The sequence below is a fragment of the Amia ocellicauda genome, chromosome 5, assembly GCF_036373705.1.
Source record: "Amia ocellicauda isolate fAmiCal2 chromosome 5, fAmiCal2.hap1, whole genome shotgun sequence".
Taxonomy (NCBI): domain Eukaryota; kingdom Metazoa; phylum Chordata; class Actinopteri; order Amiiformes; family Amiidae; genus Amia; species Amia ocellicauda.
Window position 1 is genome coordinate 7,032,452 of NC_089854.1, and position 16,323 is coordinate 7,048,774.

At 39.8% G+C, this 16,323-nt stretch overlaps 2 protein-coding genes across 2 annotated transcripts in view; one reads left to right on the forward strand and one right to left on the reverse strand.

Annotated features, from left to right (window-relative positions):
- syt6b (synaptotagmin VIb) overlaps positions 1 to 10,083 on the forward strand; it is a 73,868-nt gene extending 63,785 nt beyond the window's left edge. The window contains exons 6-8 of the mRNA XM_066705666.1: positions 4,047 to 4,218; positions 5,539 to 5,689; positions 6,078 to 10,083. Of these exons, the coding sequence (XP_066561763.1) occupies positions 4,047 to 4,218; positions 5,539 to 5,689; positions 6,078 to 6,149 (395 nt within the window). The 3' untranslated portion in view covers positions 6,150 to 10,083. The remainder of the gene's footprint in view (positions 1 to 4,046; positions 4,219 to 5,538; positions 5,690 to 6,077) is intronic.
- Positions 10,084 to 11,716: 1,633 nt separating this feature from the next.
- On the reverse strand, positions 11,717 to 16,259 carry olfml3b (olfactomedin-like 3b). The gene is made up of 4 exons (XM_066703476.1): positions 16,033 to 16,259; positions 15,206 to 15,491; positions 12,840 to 13,205; positions 11,717 to 12,704 (listed from the first exon to the last, which is right to left on the reverse strand). Exons 1-4 carry the CDS (start codon positions 16,141 to 16,143, stop codon positions 12,286 to 12,288), a joined length of 1,182 nt encoding a protein of 393 aa, XP_066559573.1. The 5' UTR covers positions 16,144 to 16,259; the 3' UTR covers positions 11,717 to 12,285.
- Between the last annotated feature and the right edge of the window lie 64 nt (positions 16,260 to 16,323).

Below are 16,323 nucleotides of genomic sequence, written 5' to 3' on the forward strand. Positions count from 1 at the left end.
AATCACTGAATTGTTTTTTTCAATCATTTATTCCCCTTTACATAAACTAAAGCAGTTGAAAATATTCACAACCTTCATGTAAAATAATGGTATTGAGATCTAGTTTTAGATTGAATACATATTGTTAATCAAACTATGTTTTAGTATCTGTGGTATTGTGTTGCTTGCTGATTCAGCCGATATAAGTCTGATATAAGATGGTTAATCTTTGACTGTCATTGCACAGACATCAATGGAGTGGCAGTCAAAAGTTAACACATTGTTACTAACATGTAGAGCCAAGGGTGTGGACACTATCAGCTACAATTGTATACGCAACTCATTTCCTAATGTGTCCTGCTTCGGCTGCTCAATAAATGTGAAGCCCTTTAAAAAGAAACCAAGTGCTTATCTTAGTTCATCATTAGATGAGCGTATTCCTGCAAACACCAGCAACAGAACTGTCCCTACTCTAACACGAGGATCCACGCCTTCCTTTTGAAGACTTGATAGCTTCCCATTGCAGCTTAATTGAATCCGTGAGCCATAACCGTGGCAATTAAATTTTACCCCCCAAGCAATCCAATTTTACAACTTCTTTTCATCTGCTGTATTTCACATGAGCTCAAGATAAGCATCACAGCTTACATCTGTCTTGCAGAAGCAGTCTCTGAAGCAGTCTCTGTGTGGACGCCTGTGTTTGACAAAGTGTAATAAAATCAATTATCCAAAACAACAACAACTAAAAATATTATAATAATAGTTTCGTTTTTTCCCCAAAATATAGCAAAGATAAATCTACCTGCCAGGAAATATTAAATAAGTCATATTTTCAAAGGAATAAAGCAATCTATATCATTATTATAATCAGCAGTTAAGGAAAGGGGATTGTTATTTTTCGGGGGTTACCAGTGTAAACTGTCTCTGCGACTGTCTCAGCTGACCCACTGACTCACTGCGTCCCCATCAGCAATTTACTGAACCTAGTAATACATAGCTTGTGTCAATTATACACCACTGCATGGCTTAGTCATATGTGCAGGCTTTTGCCATATCAGTATTTGCAATGCATACTTTTGCATAAATATGTTCTGTTGCATTTCTCATGTGGTGAACTGTTTTTGTATTTCCCCTTCTTATAAAACTGACTTTTATTTTTCTTATTTGGAATAGGTTAAGTTAATCTTTTTTTTTTCCTACTGTCTATGAGAGCTGTGCGAAAACAAATCGATTACAATTTCCAACTATCACGTAAACCACATTATTGCAGAACTCAGATCAGAAACTCTGAAATTGCAAGATTTGCACTTTTTACCAGCATGGAGAAACTGGCCTTATTCTGAGCCTGATAGCTTGAAAGCCTTCGTAATGGGCAACCAGATCTGAGAGTAGAAATTCAGATGTCTTACGTGCTCTGCAGTGGAAAAAGACATGGAAAAGAGAAGCTGTAGATCGAAACATCTTGGGGAGGCCTTCATCCAGCAGTGGCTCAATATAGGCTGATGATGATTAGGAGATAAATATAAATACCATAAATACCATCTAAATATTGTTAAAATCATTTAACAAGTGGGCAGATACATCTACAGCATTCACCCCTCTCTGTGTTTTCCAGTTCAGGCAGTTTTATCCCTTTTTATCCCACATTCTCATTCCTAACATGCAGCACTGCGAAATTGCTCACATCAAACCTAATTTGCCCATTTTGCATGTCATCTCCATCTCCTTTGATATGCGTAACATCAAAAACAAATCAAAGTTTGCTGTTTAAATGACAGCCCGGGCTGTTCACATGTGTTAGAGAAGAGCAAATACACCAGCATGAGATCTGGGAGGGAGGAAAGGATTTGTATTTTTAATCAACCCTCTTATTATTTTGAACTTGCTCTTTGTCCCTCTGAAAAATGCACCATTAAATCCAATTGGTAAATAAAATGATTCGTTATAAAATGGTGCTGAAACCAGAGATGTTTTAAAACTTTCTGTTGCATCCCCAAAGACTCCGTTAGACGAATCCTGTTTTTACTGAACTGTGCTCTAGCAACACAAAGATCAGTTTGCATTGAGAACCTGCTCTATTCTCTGCAGATAAACTGGATATTTATTTAACCTTGTCTGCATGTTTACATGGAGATCTCTGGATAATTCATATTGAAGGAAGGTGTATGAAAATCATGGGAGGTCTGCATTAAAATGCCTCCAGGCAGATTCCAGACTTTTTTCTGGGTTTAATTACTCTCATAATTTGCTTTTATAGGGATAATGAATCTAACTATAATGAAACTGCATGTAAACCCATATTACTTTCTGAAAGGAAATGAAGCACTTTATAGATAAGATCTTGACAGGAGCAGGACTTATTTTTAATGGTCTTCTAGCATATTCTGCCCATCGCTCGTAAAGAGTCAATGCATTGGCTCCTCTGTCATCTTATGGTTCACTGCTGCCACCTAGGGTTGACAGAGGTAGCTAGACTCTGTAAGCACATGTTTGAGTGTTGCTGAGATAAGACCTCAAGTGCTGATAATCAGCAGAGAAAGACATTGGTTTAGCTTTCCTGATGGAAATGCAATAAGTATTCTGGACCCAGATCGATACTTTGACATACCCACAAATGGCAAAGTACAAACAGTACCCTATCACGTTCTGATTTGTAAATAGAAGAAAGTGGCTTCTGACAATAAGATAAACCAATATCAGGAACATGACTGAACTTTGGGATTTGAGGATAGGTCAACATTTTGATTCGGTCTAGCCCTTGTGTATTTGAGCATTTTGACTCCTGATATAATAATTATCGGTTTGATTTGTATGATATATTGCACACATAATTTTGAACGTGATTCTCTTTAATGTTTGCATGTGGATTTGAATTTTGTTTGCAATAAAATGAATATTTCACTTTTGTGGGTTGCATTTACATGGAATGGGATGTTAAAAATACTACTGAAAAATAATAATTGTCCTTCAGCTTGGCTTTGCACATCATTTAAAGGTTCCCCCTTTAAGACTGCAGGCTTTGACACACCAAATGTCAAAAGTCAGCGTGCAGTCGTGTATTTTTAGGATGCAAAAATGAATCGCATAAACGTGATTAAAATGAAAACGATTTCCTAATGACTCCATCCATCATTTTGTTTCCAAAAACGGCACTGGCTGGCAAGAGCTGCCACGATCTGTGCTTTAACAAGCCGCTGTTTTTGATTGTTTTTGAGAGCCACATTACTCACTGACTGATTCGTCCAAAACCTTCCTTTGTTCCAAGATTCAGCCATTCACCAACAACGGGACCGTTTTTCTAAACATTGTCACAGCAATATGATGCCTGCCAAGTGCCACTCCGTTCCACTTTTTGTGAGAGCTGAGGTGACAAACTCCGCAAAATCAGCCTAGGATGAGACAGGCAGTTTCTTGTACCAATCAGTTCAGATTTTCTTATCCTTCCATGAAGAGTTTCTTTAGCCCTGAAGGTGTATGGAGCAGTATCTGATAAAATAAGTACATACAATACAAATAATCCCTCTGAGTTTTAACATTATATGTTATATCATATTCTGGAGTTCCTCTTTTAAGAATTGTAAAGCGTCCAACATCTGAAGCAGTATCAATCAGTGGTGACATCACTCACAGCTCCTCTCCCCATCTCTGTTCAGACTGTTGGGTCAGGTATGGGTGGAGTGACATCACACAGACACAGCAAAGACAACTAGAAGCGACTGAATGAAACCTGTCCAAGCTTTGGATGCGTTTTGAAAATGTCTTAATCATTAAACATTGAGCTGTATTTGTGATGAGACAAGCAACACATCGCCCTAATAATAAAAAGGAAATTGAGTTGTCAGTGTCAATTGTTTGTGTTTCTTTCATGAAGTCTACTCACTGCGTCTTTATTCGTGGCCACAGTGCGTCAATTTAGACGCAATGTTAGAACATGCCAGCCACTTCCATATTTCCATATTCATAACTTCCATATTTTATCAATTGAAAATGTGTCGCCAAGTCAAGAGGAGCTGGATATTTGCTCTGAGACGTCGCTATCATGACTTGTCTCTCCTCCCTCCTTGCAGACCCCTATGTAAAAGTGTCCCTCATATGTGATGGAAGACGCCTAAAAAAGAAGAAGACAACGATCAAGAAAAACACGTTGAACCCCACCTACAACGAGGCGATTATCTTTGACATCCCACCTGAAAACATGGATCAGGTCAGCCTGCTCATCTCCGTTATGGACTACGACAGGTAAACAAAATATAACTTCGGATAAACATATAGGCTATGACTGCATACTATGAGATAACGTACTTAGAGCATACATTGTGATAAGTGATCAAACAGGAGGAATGGGTTTGTAACATGAAAAAACAATTGAAATAGTTATATGAGGTCATTTAAGGGTTTCCAAAGACCCTGAAGACCTGCAAAGATATATCCTTACATTATGAGTGCTTGATTCTCTTTTGTTATTAAGATAAAAATGCAATCAGCAATTACAATGCAGACTTCATTAATTGTACACCTGTGCAATGGTAATCCTTCCATTAATGACACGGCATCATGACATTTAAGTTTAAAAAACACAAAGACAGAAACCTTTTGCGACTTGTGTAAAATTGCCTTGACATTTGCTGCAGTGTATAATTAGCCGTTGCATTTCCATAATACAGCCAGTAAAACATGCTGCTGTCAATAAAAGTTATTTTGGAGTCAGAGCACTTATAATATGATGCTAAGTATCTCTCCTAGAAAGCATGTAGCCAAGGTGAAATCTGGACATATTTGGCATAGGTCACATTACTGAACAATATAGTAAAGCCCAGAGGGATATTTTTCCTATGAATACATGTAAGTCAAATACCTATATTTTTCAGAATGAGAGCTTTTACAATCAGTGAGCTACTGCCTTGCAAACTGATGTCACCTGTCAGTGTTTCCTGAAGCACATTCCTCAAAACCATGCAGCTACAGAAACAATGAGATACAGAAATCAAGAGTTTATATTCACAGGAGTCATTTGCATTTCAATCCAGACTTTTTCTCATTGAGTACTACTCTTCATTCCAAGCATGCAACTTTATAAATTCAGTTAATGCCATTTAAATATACGTGTTTAGACATACATTGAAAAATGCCATTATTATTCACAACACAAAGAATGTCTCGGTTTTCTTCTGAACACTTTCTTCCTTCTTATTCACTTCATGCAGTCCAGTCGTTTCACTAATCTTGAATGTCATGATTTTCATAGAAATCACATAAAAGGATTACAAACTGGGATTAATTTAATAAATGTATTTACTCAAAGACAGAGGAGGATTAAGATTAACTCGCACAGGAATGTAGAAGGGTGTCCAAAGGCCAAAACAGATGTATTCTGGGTTTATGTCATCTCACATATTACTCCAGAGAAACCAAGTTGCCACCCACGGAACGAACCTCATGAAACTGATACATACATAAACATTGCAATGTACCGCAAGTGTGGCACAGAAAAGGGGCTTAGTCAATAATAGTACGGTGCTCTGTGAAGCTGTGACTCCAGCTCCCTGTGTGTGTCTGCAGGGTCGGTCACAACGAGATAATCGGGGTGAATCGTGTGGGGAACAACGTGGAAGGGCTGGGCCGAGACCACTGGAACGAGATGCTGGCATATCCCCGGAAACCCATCGCTCACTGGCACCCCTTAATGGAGGCGAAAAAGTCTGTCAAAGAGGTTTGTGTGCATGTCGTCTGCTGCATGTCCATCGTTCCTGTTCTGTCCTGTCACACCTAGATATTATTATTATTAGTATTATTATTTCTTACGCAGGACAACAGGGTGGGCAGTTTTCAGGTTCACACTGTAGTTTTGGATGCTGGTACAGGCACCATATTCATATTTTCTCTGTGTGTCAGTGTGTAAGGTCGAGGTCAAGGCTTGGATCTATAAGATATGCAATATTATATCTGCCTGCCTTGCCCTCATGTTTCTTCTGGCACATGCTTGTCTTTGCCCCTGGTGTCCTGCTCTTTCTCCCCTTTTTGCCATTTATCTATACTTACCGATGTCTTCACCTGTCCATACCGGGTTAAGGATATGTGACTGTTCTGTCCCTCCCCAGTGGCAGGGACGCACTGCAAGCTTTGACAGCCAAGGGTCCTGTCCCTCTCCCAAACCTCCCTCAACCCCCTGAAGGACCAAGCCAGGGGAGCCAGGAGAAGAGTCCAAGGCCAGCATGGGTTCACATGCCTCGTTCTGATTTGGTGTTCTGTCTGCCGGAAAGGAAACTCCTTCTACGTCCATCATTGTGTAACTAGAGTGATCTTAGGACAAGAAAATCCTGGATGGTGTCGCCGACCACTGGTTCGCATTAAATCTGTAAACCGGTACCGTACAAGAGACACTGATTTAGCAGAATCCTCAAGACCACCCTTCTTTGTTTCGTTTTGTTGTTGTACTTGTTTGGTTTTTTGTGCTGTTTTTATTTATTTTTTACAAAGACAAGGTGCCATACAGAACTGTAGCCAGAGTGCTGTTGTTTTAGTTTTTCAGATTCTTGTTTTTTCTTTCCTCTGACAAACCATTGTTCACATTCCAAGCCAAAGCTTGTGGAAAGTTAAGGAGAAATAGGTAAAATAAATGGAGAAAACAGATATTCACAATGTAAACAGAGAGGAAGAATATAACTTTGTTACTAGGGCTGCAACTAATCCCTAACAAAATGTCCAATACTGCAGTACAGCAACCCACAAGAGAGAGTAAAGTGGATGATCCATTGTAGAAAGGCGATTAACTTGATGGTTAATATAATGTTTAGTTAATTCAGGTCAACGCCAAGGAATAGACAAATAACATACCAGGCCTGACACTGACCTCAGCATAACGAAAACCACTCTTTCTACCGAGGATTGAGGCACTTAAAACAAAACTGGGCCAAACAGTTTGTTTCTTTAAAGTCTCTTTAAAGAAATGAGCCACATAAAACACAAGCCTTTTACAGAGATCGTAAAGAAACATCAGCAATTACAATAGCGATATAATTTTGTTTTGCCAAGGTTATTCAAGGTTACAAAAAGAACAGGACACAAACTATTAGAAACCATTAAATACGTTTGCTAAAAGCATTAGCAGCAGCATCAAAAGTGGATCTAATAATCCTTTCTTTACCTATAGCTTTAATGTTATTTTACTGTCTTGGTATTGAATAAAGAATCTGTTTTGTGTTCGTTTTGGCCCCATTTCCTCTCTCCCTCCGGGCATCTCTGATGTATTTTTAATGTGTATTTGAAGTTCAGTATATCCTTCTTGGTTTCCTTTGAATTTGGGGCTTTTTACATGCCACATAACAGTTTTGTTTTCTCCTAATATGTTTACTAATTGGTCTTTTCAACAATTATAGCTACTTTTTTTATTTACAAACTTTGGACAACAAACTTGCAGTCAGTACTGGTTCCAAAACAATTATCTGCCCCCCACTTGTCTTCTTGTCTTAAACATTGTCTCACTCCTTTATTTAACATATCTCCTGTCAGGAACCCAAATTAAGTTGAAATGATTAAAGCTGTGATTTTCTTCTGCCCAGAAGTCCCTTCAGCTGCTGCTTTTATGCTGTGTACAATGTGAGGTCGTGACAAGGTCCATCTCTCATTGGCCGAGTTCACACTCACTTCAAATGTCCTGACTTTGCGATACGCAACACACATATCACACTTTCCTCACGAAAAAGCAAAAGCACGTCCTTTGTGCCTCTAAGGACAGGGTAAAATGTTTTCTTACTTAAAATAGCTTTATAATTCCACGTAAACCACAAAACATATCATACTTGGGTTTCACGTGACTGTAGCAGTCAACATCCATACCATCTCACATCACTCCCCAACACAAAAGCCATACGAAAGAGACACAGTCAGAAAAACTGAAATGCTGCAAACTTCATGGCAATGCATGGTGCTCTCCTCACAGGATTAAGAGTTGTGCTTTCCTTAATATGTAGGCCTTCTATATTATAATATGTGTTGATTCATTACCAGTAGTACAACTGGTTTCTCTTATAAATCGGAACTGAACAGAAACGCACTTCTTGAAATGTACGGCCAAAACTTCACAAGAGAAGCAACTGTGACTTTTCGATTGCTGTTGCTTCCTTTAACAAAATGTTGTAATTCATAATTTTGTATTTTATATTTATCTGCAGATTTCCTTTTCCAGGCTCTTGTATGTAAATTGTAACTGTATCTTCATGTGTTTCTTATTTCTATCTTGAATAAAAAATGTATTTATTTTTGTTGGCATCTAAATCTGGAAGTGTACAGCTTAATCCCATTATTGATCCTTTTGATTTCTGCCTATGAGTTGGTGCCATATAGAGTCTGAAACTGTTCTTGCTGCCTGTTGTCCTGCATAACCATAGCTTTGTAATACCTGTTGCACTTCAGTTATTTCCTGATGTATTACCTCCCAGTTCTAACTTTTTATGCTAAAGACTTTCCTCATTTACATATAAGCATTTGTTTTTCTCCAATCAGCTTTTTCAAATGGTCTACCAACCATGTCCATTCTAAGTTAAATGTTTCTGAATTTGTTTGCGAATTTGCCCACAAATGTCTCTCTTCCCCTTCAAATACTGCCACCCTTTTCTGAATAGGTGACTTCTGCTGAGGTTATCAACAGCTTATGTCAATGAGGGTGGTACGTCCAGAGCAATGCATTGTGGTCTTGGATGATCTTTTGCAGGTATAGGTATTTATTATGACAATATCAGTATACATTTGCAACTTATTGTCTTTATATTTCTTATATGTACTCTGGGCTGTCTCTTCCTCACAGTAATGGGTATAAGTGGTCCTAATACTGATCCCTGCAGAACTGACTTTACTTATTTTCTCACCCTAGTCTCTTTTATTTTATAATAAATTATTTTGCTAAAATATCTGGGGATGGCTGTGTGGTGTATTTTGATTGGATATCATAGCTAGATGGGTGGGATTCCTACTGTACTGCTGTATGTTGTGCATTCCTGATATTTGATTTGTTTCTTTGTTAGTCTGCTTCTGTGTTTGTTTTTCTAACGATGGGCTTGGTAACTAGAATAACTCAAAGCATTTATAACCGTTTATATATGTTTAAATGCAGATTTTAAAAAGCTGCCTTTTGCATATTTTTCTACAACAAAGAGTTAAAGCACAAACAGAAAAAACAATTTCTTGGGATGTGGTCTGAAAGGTTTGGCCATCTTTTGTACGGACTGGTTTCTAGATAGAAAGTCCCATATACAATAACACATCTGTATTTGAAGTCTGAATGTGGCAAGAAACCAGCCCATTTATTTATTTATTTATTTATTTATTCATGTATATATGTATGTATGTATTTATTTGTGGGTGTGTCTGAGCTGTTATTCTGTTTATCTGTTTAATTGTAACATATACTTTCCTCTCACTTACCTCAGCTTCTGTGCTGAACTCTCAGACTTTTATTGAAGGGGTCTGAGATGCAAGGTATCCCTCCGTGCTGTGTGACTTTAGACAATTCACCTTTTTGTACCGGCATAGAGAGGACAGAGTTGACGTGCAAACAGGAACACTACTGCACCTTGAGCTGACGTGAAGCAAGTGAAGGTCTGAATATAACTACCAATTCCAGATTGTAGCACACAAGGAGAAAAATAGTCAATTCTATTTTTTTCTTACGACTAATCATCTGCACATTTCTGAAAGTCTATCTTATTTTATAATATAAATGAAAGCAGTTTTTGGAAACTTATATATAACTAATTGGAACGTTGACCCTATATCTCTACTTCAATGTTGAACAAAAGGTTTAAATAATTGATGACACCCTTTTGTTTGTTTGTTTAATTTGTTTCCTACGTTGTGCAAGCTCACATTTCTCTTTCCAGACACTAGACGTCCACCTGTATATGATTCCCTTGGCTAACAAAAAAAGAAAGCTTTCTTGTTTCTACTTAAAATTGTTTCATTGTGCTTCAGTGTTTCTAAATCTTACTAATTATTGTTTAGTTTTTTCCATGTATTCATGTGAATGAGTAATTTCCAATTTTGTATTGAAGATTTCTATTTGTATTATAACTTGTTTTAAAAGTCTCCTTGTATTTTAAAGATAGAAAAAGAAGCAACAATAAAGCTGTAAGTTCTACCACTTGTTTGTTTGTTTTCTGTGACATTTAATTTGCAGACCGAAACCCCTTTAAAAAGCTACTGCATACAAAATATATATAGTATAGGATTACATTTTAAAAGACTATTTTAAGTGAGGAATTTCTATTTTAGCTTTAACTTCCCCCATATTTATATAGAGTAATTAAGTGCAGGCTTCTTGGGTGGCGTAGTCATTGTGAGGAGGGTTTGTTGTCACAACAACCTGTGACACAAGCAGACGGCAGTTTCCAGGTAGGACAGATGTCAGTGTCTTTAGTGCCTGAGTTTTAGAGAGTTGCTGTAGGCAGATAAGAAACTGTTTGCTCAAGGTACCTGGACAGTACGCCTTAGTTGTTTTGCAATCTTGAATTGTACTATATATATCTCTGCCTCGGACTGCCTGAGTCAGACAGCTAAATCTCCCTCTCTGCGAACCATCGTCTCTGATCCATTGCTTGACGCCTACAAATTACTTGGGGAAGTCAAGATACCAGTCAGTGGTACATTTTCTTTGCGGCTCCACAGACATCAAGCTGTCCAAAACAAAATGAACTGCCAACTGTTAGCAGCTTTAACTCCTGCCACCATGCATTCAGCCGTTTCTGGTTTGTCTCTGCTCTGAATCGTTAGGTCTCCTAAAGATAAGGATCCCGGACATATGAACAGGAAGACAGAAACACAACTCCCCTGGTGTGTCTCCCGCGGCTTTGATCTCAAACCATACCCGGCTTCATTTTGGAAACTATCTCAAAACACCCACTGACACGCAGCTGATTTTCATTTGCTTTAATTATCTGTAAATAATACGATCTGGAATCTCTCACTCTGTGACCAAGGAATGCTGCACATTTGTTTCCAGTTTATGGGAGCAGCGCAGCACGATCTATTTCACCTTGCTGGTCAGTGTCAGATTTGTGCAGTGGAAAATGGCAATATATGGGGTTGGTTTTATAAGAGGATGGTATAGCGAGGCACAGCTATATGATGGTTCATAACTAGTGGAAAACTTACAATTTGAAAGGGTGACATCATAGTGGGGAAAACTATAAAAAAAGATCAACTGTATTTAGACTAAAGATCAACTGTATTTAAGCTGTGTAAAGAATGACTTTTACCTTTATTGTGGTAAACCGGTGTCCTGTGATTAGGAAAATGTTCCTGGCACAAGTCAGACTGTGCAGCCACATGAAAACCCATAATAACAAGAAAGAAATTGAGAGGAATCAAAGCCTGTCCTTGTCCATAACTACAGACAACACCATCAAAATCTGCTACATGAATACAGGCTTGCCTTGATGCGGTATCCCCTAGGTTTCATCAAAGAGGCTATGGGGTAAATCACATTTTGAGTAGATCTCTGCATTTTCAAAATTGGACACTCGGGTTTCCTTTGGCAAACAGTAACTGTGTTAGTATTCTGCTGAAGGAAACAACAGCTTGTTTTCCTGCCCAGTGAAGCAGTGAACAAGACCAAACTAATGAATCTGTCTCCAGTGTCATTTTGTCTTACTCAGCTATTTTTATTCCTAGTGTATATCATTGGTATCTTTCAATGCCTACAAAAATGTATTTGGATTTTACAAAGGTATTTTGAAACATACACTGTCGATTTAGGTACTGATATTTATTCAGTTTTATCTTACAAAAACACCAAGTTCAGACAAATATAAAACAAAAAATACATCAAAACTTGGTTATACTTTTTAGAAAATCAATTTCTTATCACAAGAAATATGCAACATGTACATTTTATGGATTTGCCCTTAAGAAAACCTACAGTGAAGTTTAATGAAATACAAGAGGTTAAAAACTTGTATGATGATTTAGTGCATAATATCTGCCCAGAGCATCTGAAATATACTAAACAAGTGACTGAAGATATGTCCCAGACAGTAACACCCAGGTTATATGTATATATTGGCCATCTAAAAAAATGGATGATGCTACAAAGGTGAATGAATGAATGAATGTATGATTATACATTATTAATTTAGTGAAAATTATGTATATTTTGGTTAAATCTAGTCCGCTCTTGATAACAAAAAACTAAATCTACCAGCCTCTGATGTCTTTACTACACTGCAACTCAAAGGAGAAAGGGAGTCCTGGGGTTAACTAATTAAGTGGGTGTCATAATTGATTGGGGTTTTCTCAACAGCGCCAGTGTTGGTCTCACACCTCCAGCTTCTTCTTCATGTTTAGCTTGTAGAGAATCTGATAGCCATCATCCCAGGCATAGATCTGCTTCTCGCGCGGGTTGTACTTCAGGCTGGAGTGGGAGCCATAGCGCTTGGGGAAATACACAAGAGGCGCGTCCTCGTTGGTGACCATGTCACTGACGTCGTACACGCACTGCACACGGGAGCGGCTGGGCAGCTTGGTGTTGTAAACCACGTACACCGTGCCACAGATGATGAAGGCAGCCTCCGCGTTCTCCCTCGGGCAAGGCGTGTCCCACATCTGCTCGATATCCAGCGTCTTGGGATCCATCTTAGCCAGGCAGATGTTCTTCTCATTTTCCTTGGTGGCGTAGATGGCCCACAGCCCCTCCTCGTCTGCCGAGAGGTCGATGTAGGTTTCAGGAGAAAGCCCTGTGGATAAAACGAGGACCCGTCAACCCCTGCATCTTATCAAGGCCCAGAAACGTTATACGGAGAATAATCAACACGTGACATCAATTCTTTGTTGATGAAATAATAAAGCGCTACACTAATATTCTTACACACCGTAGACGGGGACTTGGTCTTCAGCAGGGAAGACAGCACTGTCCACCACTGTTTCGTTCTGCAGGTCAAACTTGATCACTTGGAATTCGTTGCCTTCCTTCACGTAGTAAGCATGGCCGTCGTACACCGTGTGGCCCGTGCCACCCCAGGGGAAGGGCAGATTAATGTGCTTGGCTCGGGACAGGCCGGGCGAGGCGGCGAGTTCCCTGCCTGTGCTGAACTCGTACAGCGTTGTTTGGCCCGTGCCGTTGAAGACATACACCTTCTGGTTCTCAGCCACCACGTCTTTCGTCCAGGTGCCTTTGGGGCCTCCGAGCCTCTTGAGGATCTTCATGGCCTTGATGCTGGAGATCATGTCCCTGCAGTCTGGGGGGAGGGAAGGGAAGGGAGGGGGGAGAAAACACATTAGGTCAAATTATAAAGCACATTAATATTCACAGGATCCGCTAGAATTAACAAAGCCCTTTCAATTCACAAATTGTCAATGCATTCACCACTGACCAAATAAAATTGCTAATGATGGAACAGAGAACCCCCTACAAGCCTGTTGTTCTTATGATGACCTGTTTGACCAGTTGATTCCAAACCAGCATTTATGAATCCACACTCAGTCCTGATTATACTTAAAATCAGTCAATAAAGTTAGTATACAGGAAAGAACCAACCTCTTTTTCAGTCTTTCGTTTACTATAACGGCTTTGAAAGGTCTGTCCCTGTGTTCTGCAAATTCTTCCAGAGCCGCTCCTTCTCATCCCTGGCCCCTAAGTGATGTAACGACCTTCCCATTGAAGTCAAAACAGAGTCCCTGACCTCCTTTCGGCACTTACTCAAGACACATCTTTTCAGACAGTACTTGTAATTTAGTCAAGATTGCACTTATATAACGTTTTGTCATACTACTTGCCTTGCGTTACTAGTACTTGTATTGTTTATTTTGATTTCCCCTATGGTCCCTTTCCCTCGGCCCTTGACTGTGACCTAACATCTTGTCTGCACTCATTAGCTTTTTCAATCTAGGATGTAAGACCTTATACCTATTGTTTACTGTATATCTTGTATACACTTGTGTATTTGGAATTTGAAAAATGTATTATGCCTTGAACTGCACTGTATTATTGCACTTTGTATTGCTCTTAAATTTTGTAAGTCGCCCTGAACAAGGGCATCTGCTTATAAATAAATAAATAAATAAATAAATAAATAAAAACACAAGGAAGCTTTGATTGAGATATATAAAAAATCCTAAACTCAATTTAAATTAGTACTTCAGGGTCATATTGGCTATATAAGCTGATGCCCTGATATCCTTTGAGAAACAGATGGATGAGAATCCTGGATCAATAAGCTGATAGCAAAAGGAGAAGCAATGGGGGATGCAGTCTTCTCTCAGTGGTGATCATGCATTTTAAATAGCTCCAGTCCTTTTCAAGAGTTCCAAACTACACAGAGGAACGGGCTATTTCCCGGGCAGTTTCCTGTTTACCTTGGCTCCGCTCTCCACTGCCTCAAACATATCTTCCTATGAGACCTAGAGGCCTGCTCTCTGTTCTGCATCTATCTTTTACCTGCTGTCCTGCTGTCTTCTTATCCTGCACTCTATATTCAGAGCATAAGTGAAGCTCTGTCTATTTGGTCTGATACATTTACACAGCCACATAAACGACCACAATAAGACACTAACTACACATTAAATTGACATCAAAGAAGTTGTTTCAAATGCTATATTTCATACAAAGCATGCTTAGATACACTGGTAAATAAAACTAACGGCCATTGCACATCCTGTGTTGACCTCATCCTTGTCCCCTTGGATGGATGGCCCTGTTTATATACGTGGGGTCTTACCTAAATAAGCCACTGTGTGTTACAGATATAATTATCCATAAACACTGTCACTTAAAACCCACAAGTCCTTGCAGCAGATCATTACACACTCACACTCAACAATGGGCCTTTCTTCTGAGGGTCCGATGTGTGGCTGTGCAACACTGACCTCTGGCAGCGAAACGTATGATTGCAGTTCCTTTAATAGGATTACTGCGTACTTGTGTACTTGCTTTTCAGGAGACAAGTTAGTATATTCATCAAGCTACAGTGTATATGTATGGCAGATAACTGGAGAAGAACAGCTGGGAGGTGGATTTTTTGGAGTACAATAACCAAAAGCTTGCTTTACCCAGTAAGAGGGTTAAATTGCTAAAGAGTTAAGTGAAGAATGAGCTAATGAAGACCTCAGGGGAAAAGAAAAACAGACATTTCCTGGCCCTCAATGACCACAACTGAAGAACACACTAACAGGCCTGCAAAGATCCCGCTGGAGAAACCCATACTTGCTGCTGCTGCTGAAAAGTACAATATGCGCCTACCTGTGAGCTTCTCGTATTTCCTCTTGTTTTTCTCCTTCACCTTGGTGACCTGCTGCTCCACCAGCTTGTCATCCACCTCCACGCAGGGCGGCGCAGGGTTCTGAGTCTCCAGGTAGTCCATCTCTCTCTCCAGACGGTCCACGCGCGTGTTAGTGTTCTCCATGTCGGTGCGCAGCGTCTCCCGGTCTTTCTCCGCGTTCTCTATCAGACTCACAATCTGCTGTTTGAACTCCCTGAGCTCCCCGGCATAGCGGTTGGTCTGGTCGTGCCACAGGGAGATGCGGTCCTGGGGGCAGAGAGGCAGAGAGCGTGGGTGGGCTTTTCCTGCGTTTCCCCAACAAATCACTGTGTTGCTTTTCCAAGCTCCGTGATATGGCAGCAGTAGTAGATCGAGCACCATACTTTGCTGTTAGTGTAAGTGCCTTAGTAGTTCTACAGCTCTGGATCTAAATGCACTTTATGAATTCCAGTTCCTCTGTGCAGTTTTCTGACTGATGATTTAAAAAAAGTTATCCAATTACAAAACAATTGACTGTTTGCAAGAGACATAAAATATGCATTGGAACAAATACCCTATATAACAGTTTGCACGATAATACTTTCACCTTTTATTCATGGAGAGACGAATATTTCCAAGCAATGCTCTGAGTCTTGTAACCTGTAAGTGCACCCCAGCAACACACAAGAATACTTTTTTTTGTTTGTTTTCACATCTGTGTTTCATTGAACTGTCACAGTGACTTTGAAAGCTCTTGCCAAGCTGTGTTGTAATAAAGTGCAAGCTCACGGGAGCCCACGGTCTAACTGGTGGTCCAGGCCGCTCTTACCTCTATAACTGTGAGTCTCCTCTCCAAGTAGTCGAGTAGGGCCTGCTGCTGCTGGGCACAGGTGAGGCCGAGCAGAGCCGTGAACACGATGAAGAGAGGACTCACGGCCATGCTGCTGACAGAGGGGGAAGAAAAGCAGCAATCAGTGGCGAGGAGCTGTGGCTTCTGCTGCCGTCCTCTGAGCTGGCTGGCTTTGAGGGAGAGAGAGAAGAGACTTTTCAAACCCCGACTCCCTCTCCCAGCAGGAATGTTTTGACAAATGGAGAGGGAGGAGACTTCCAACATCTGGGA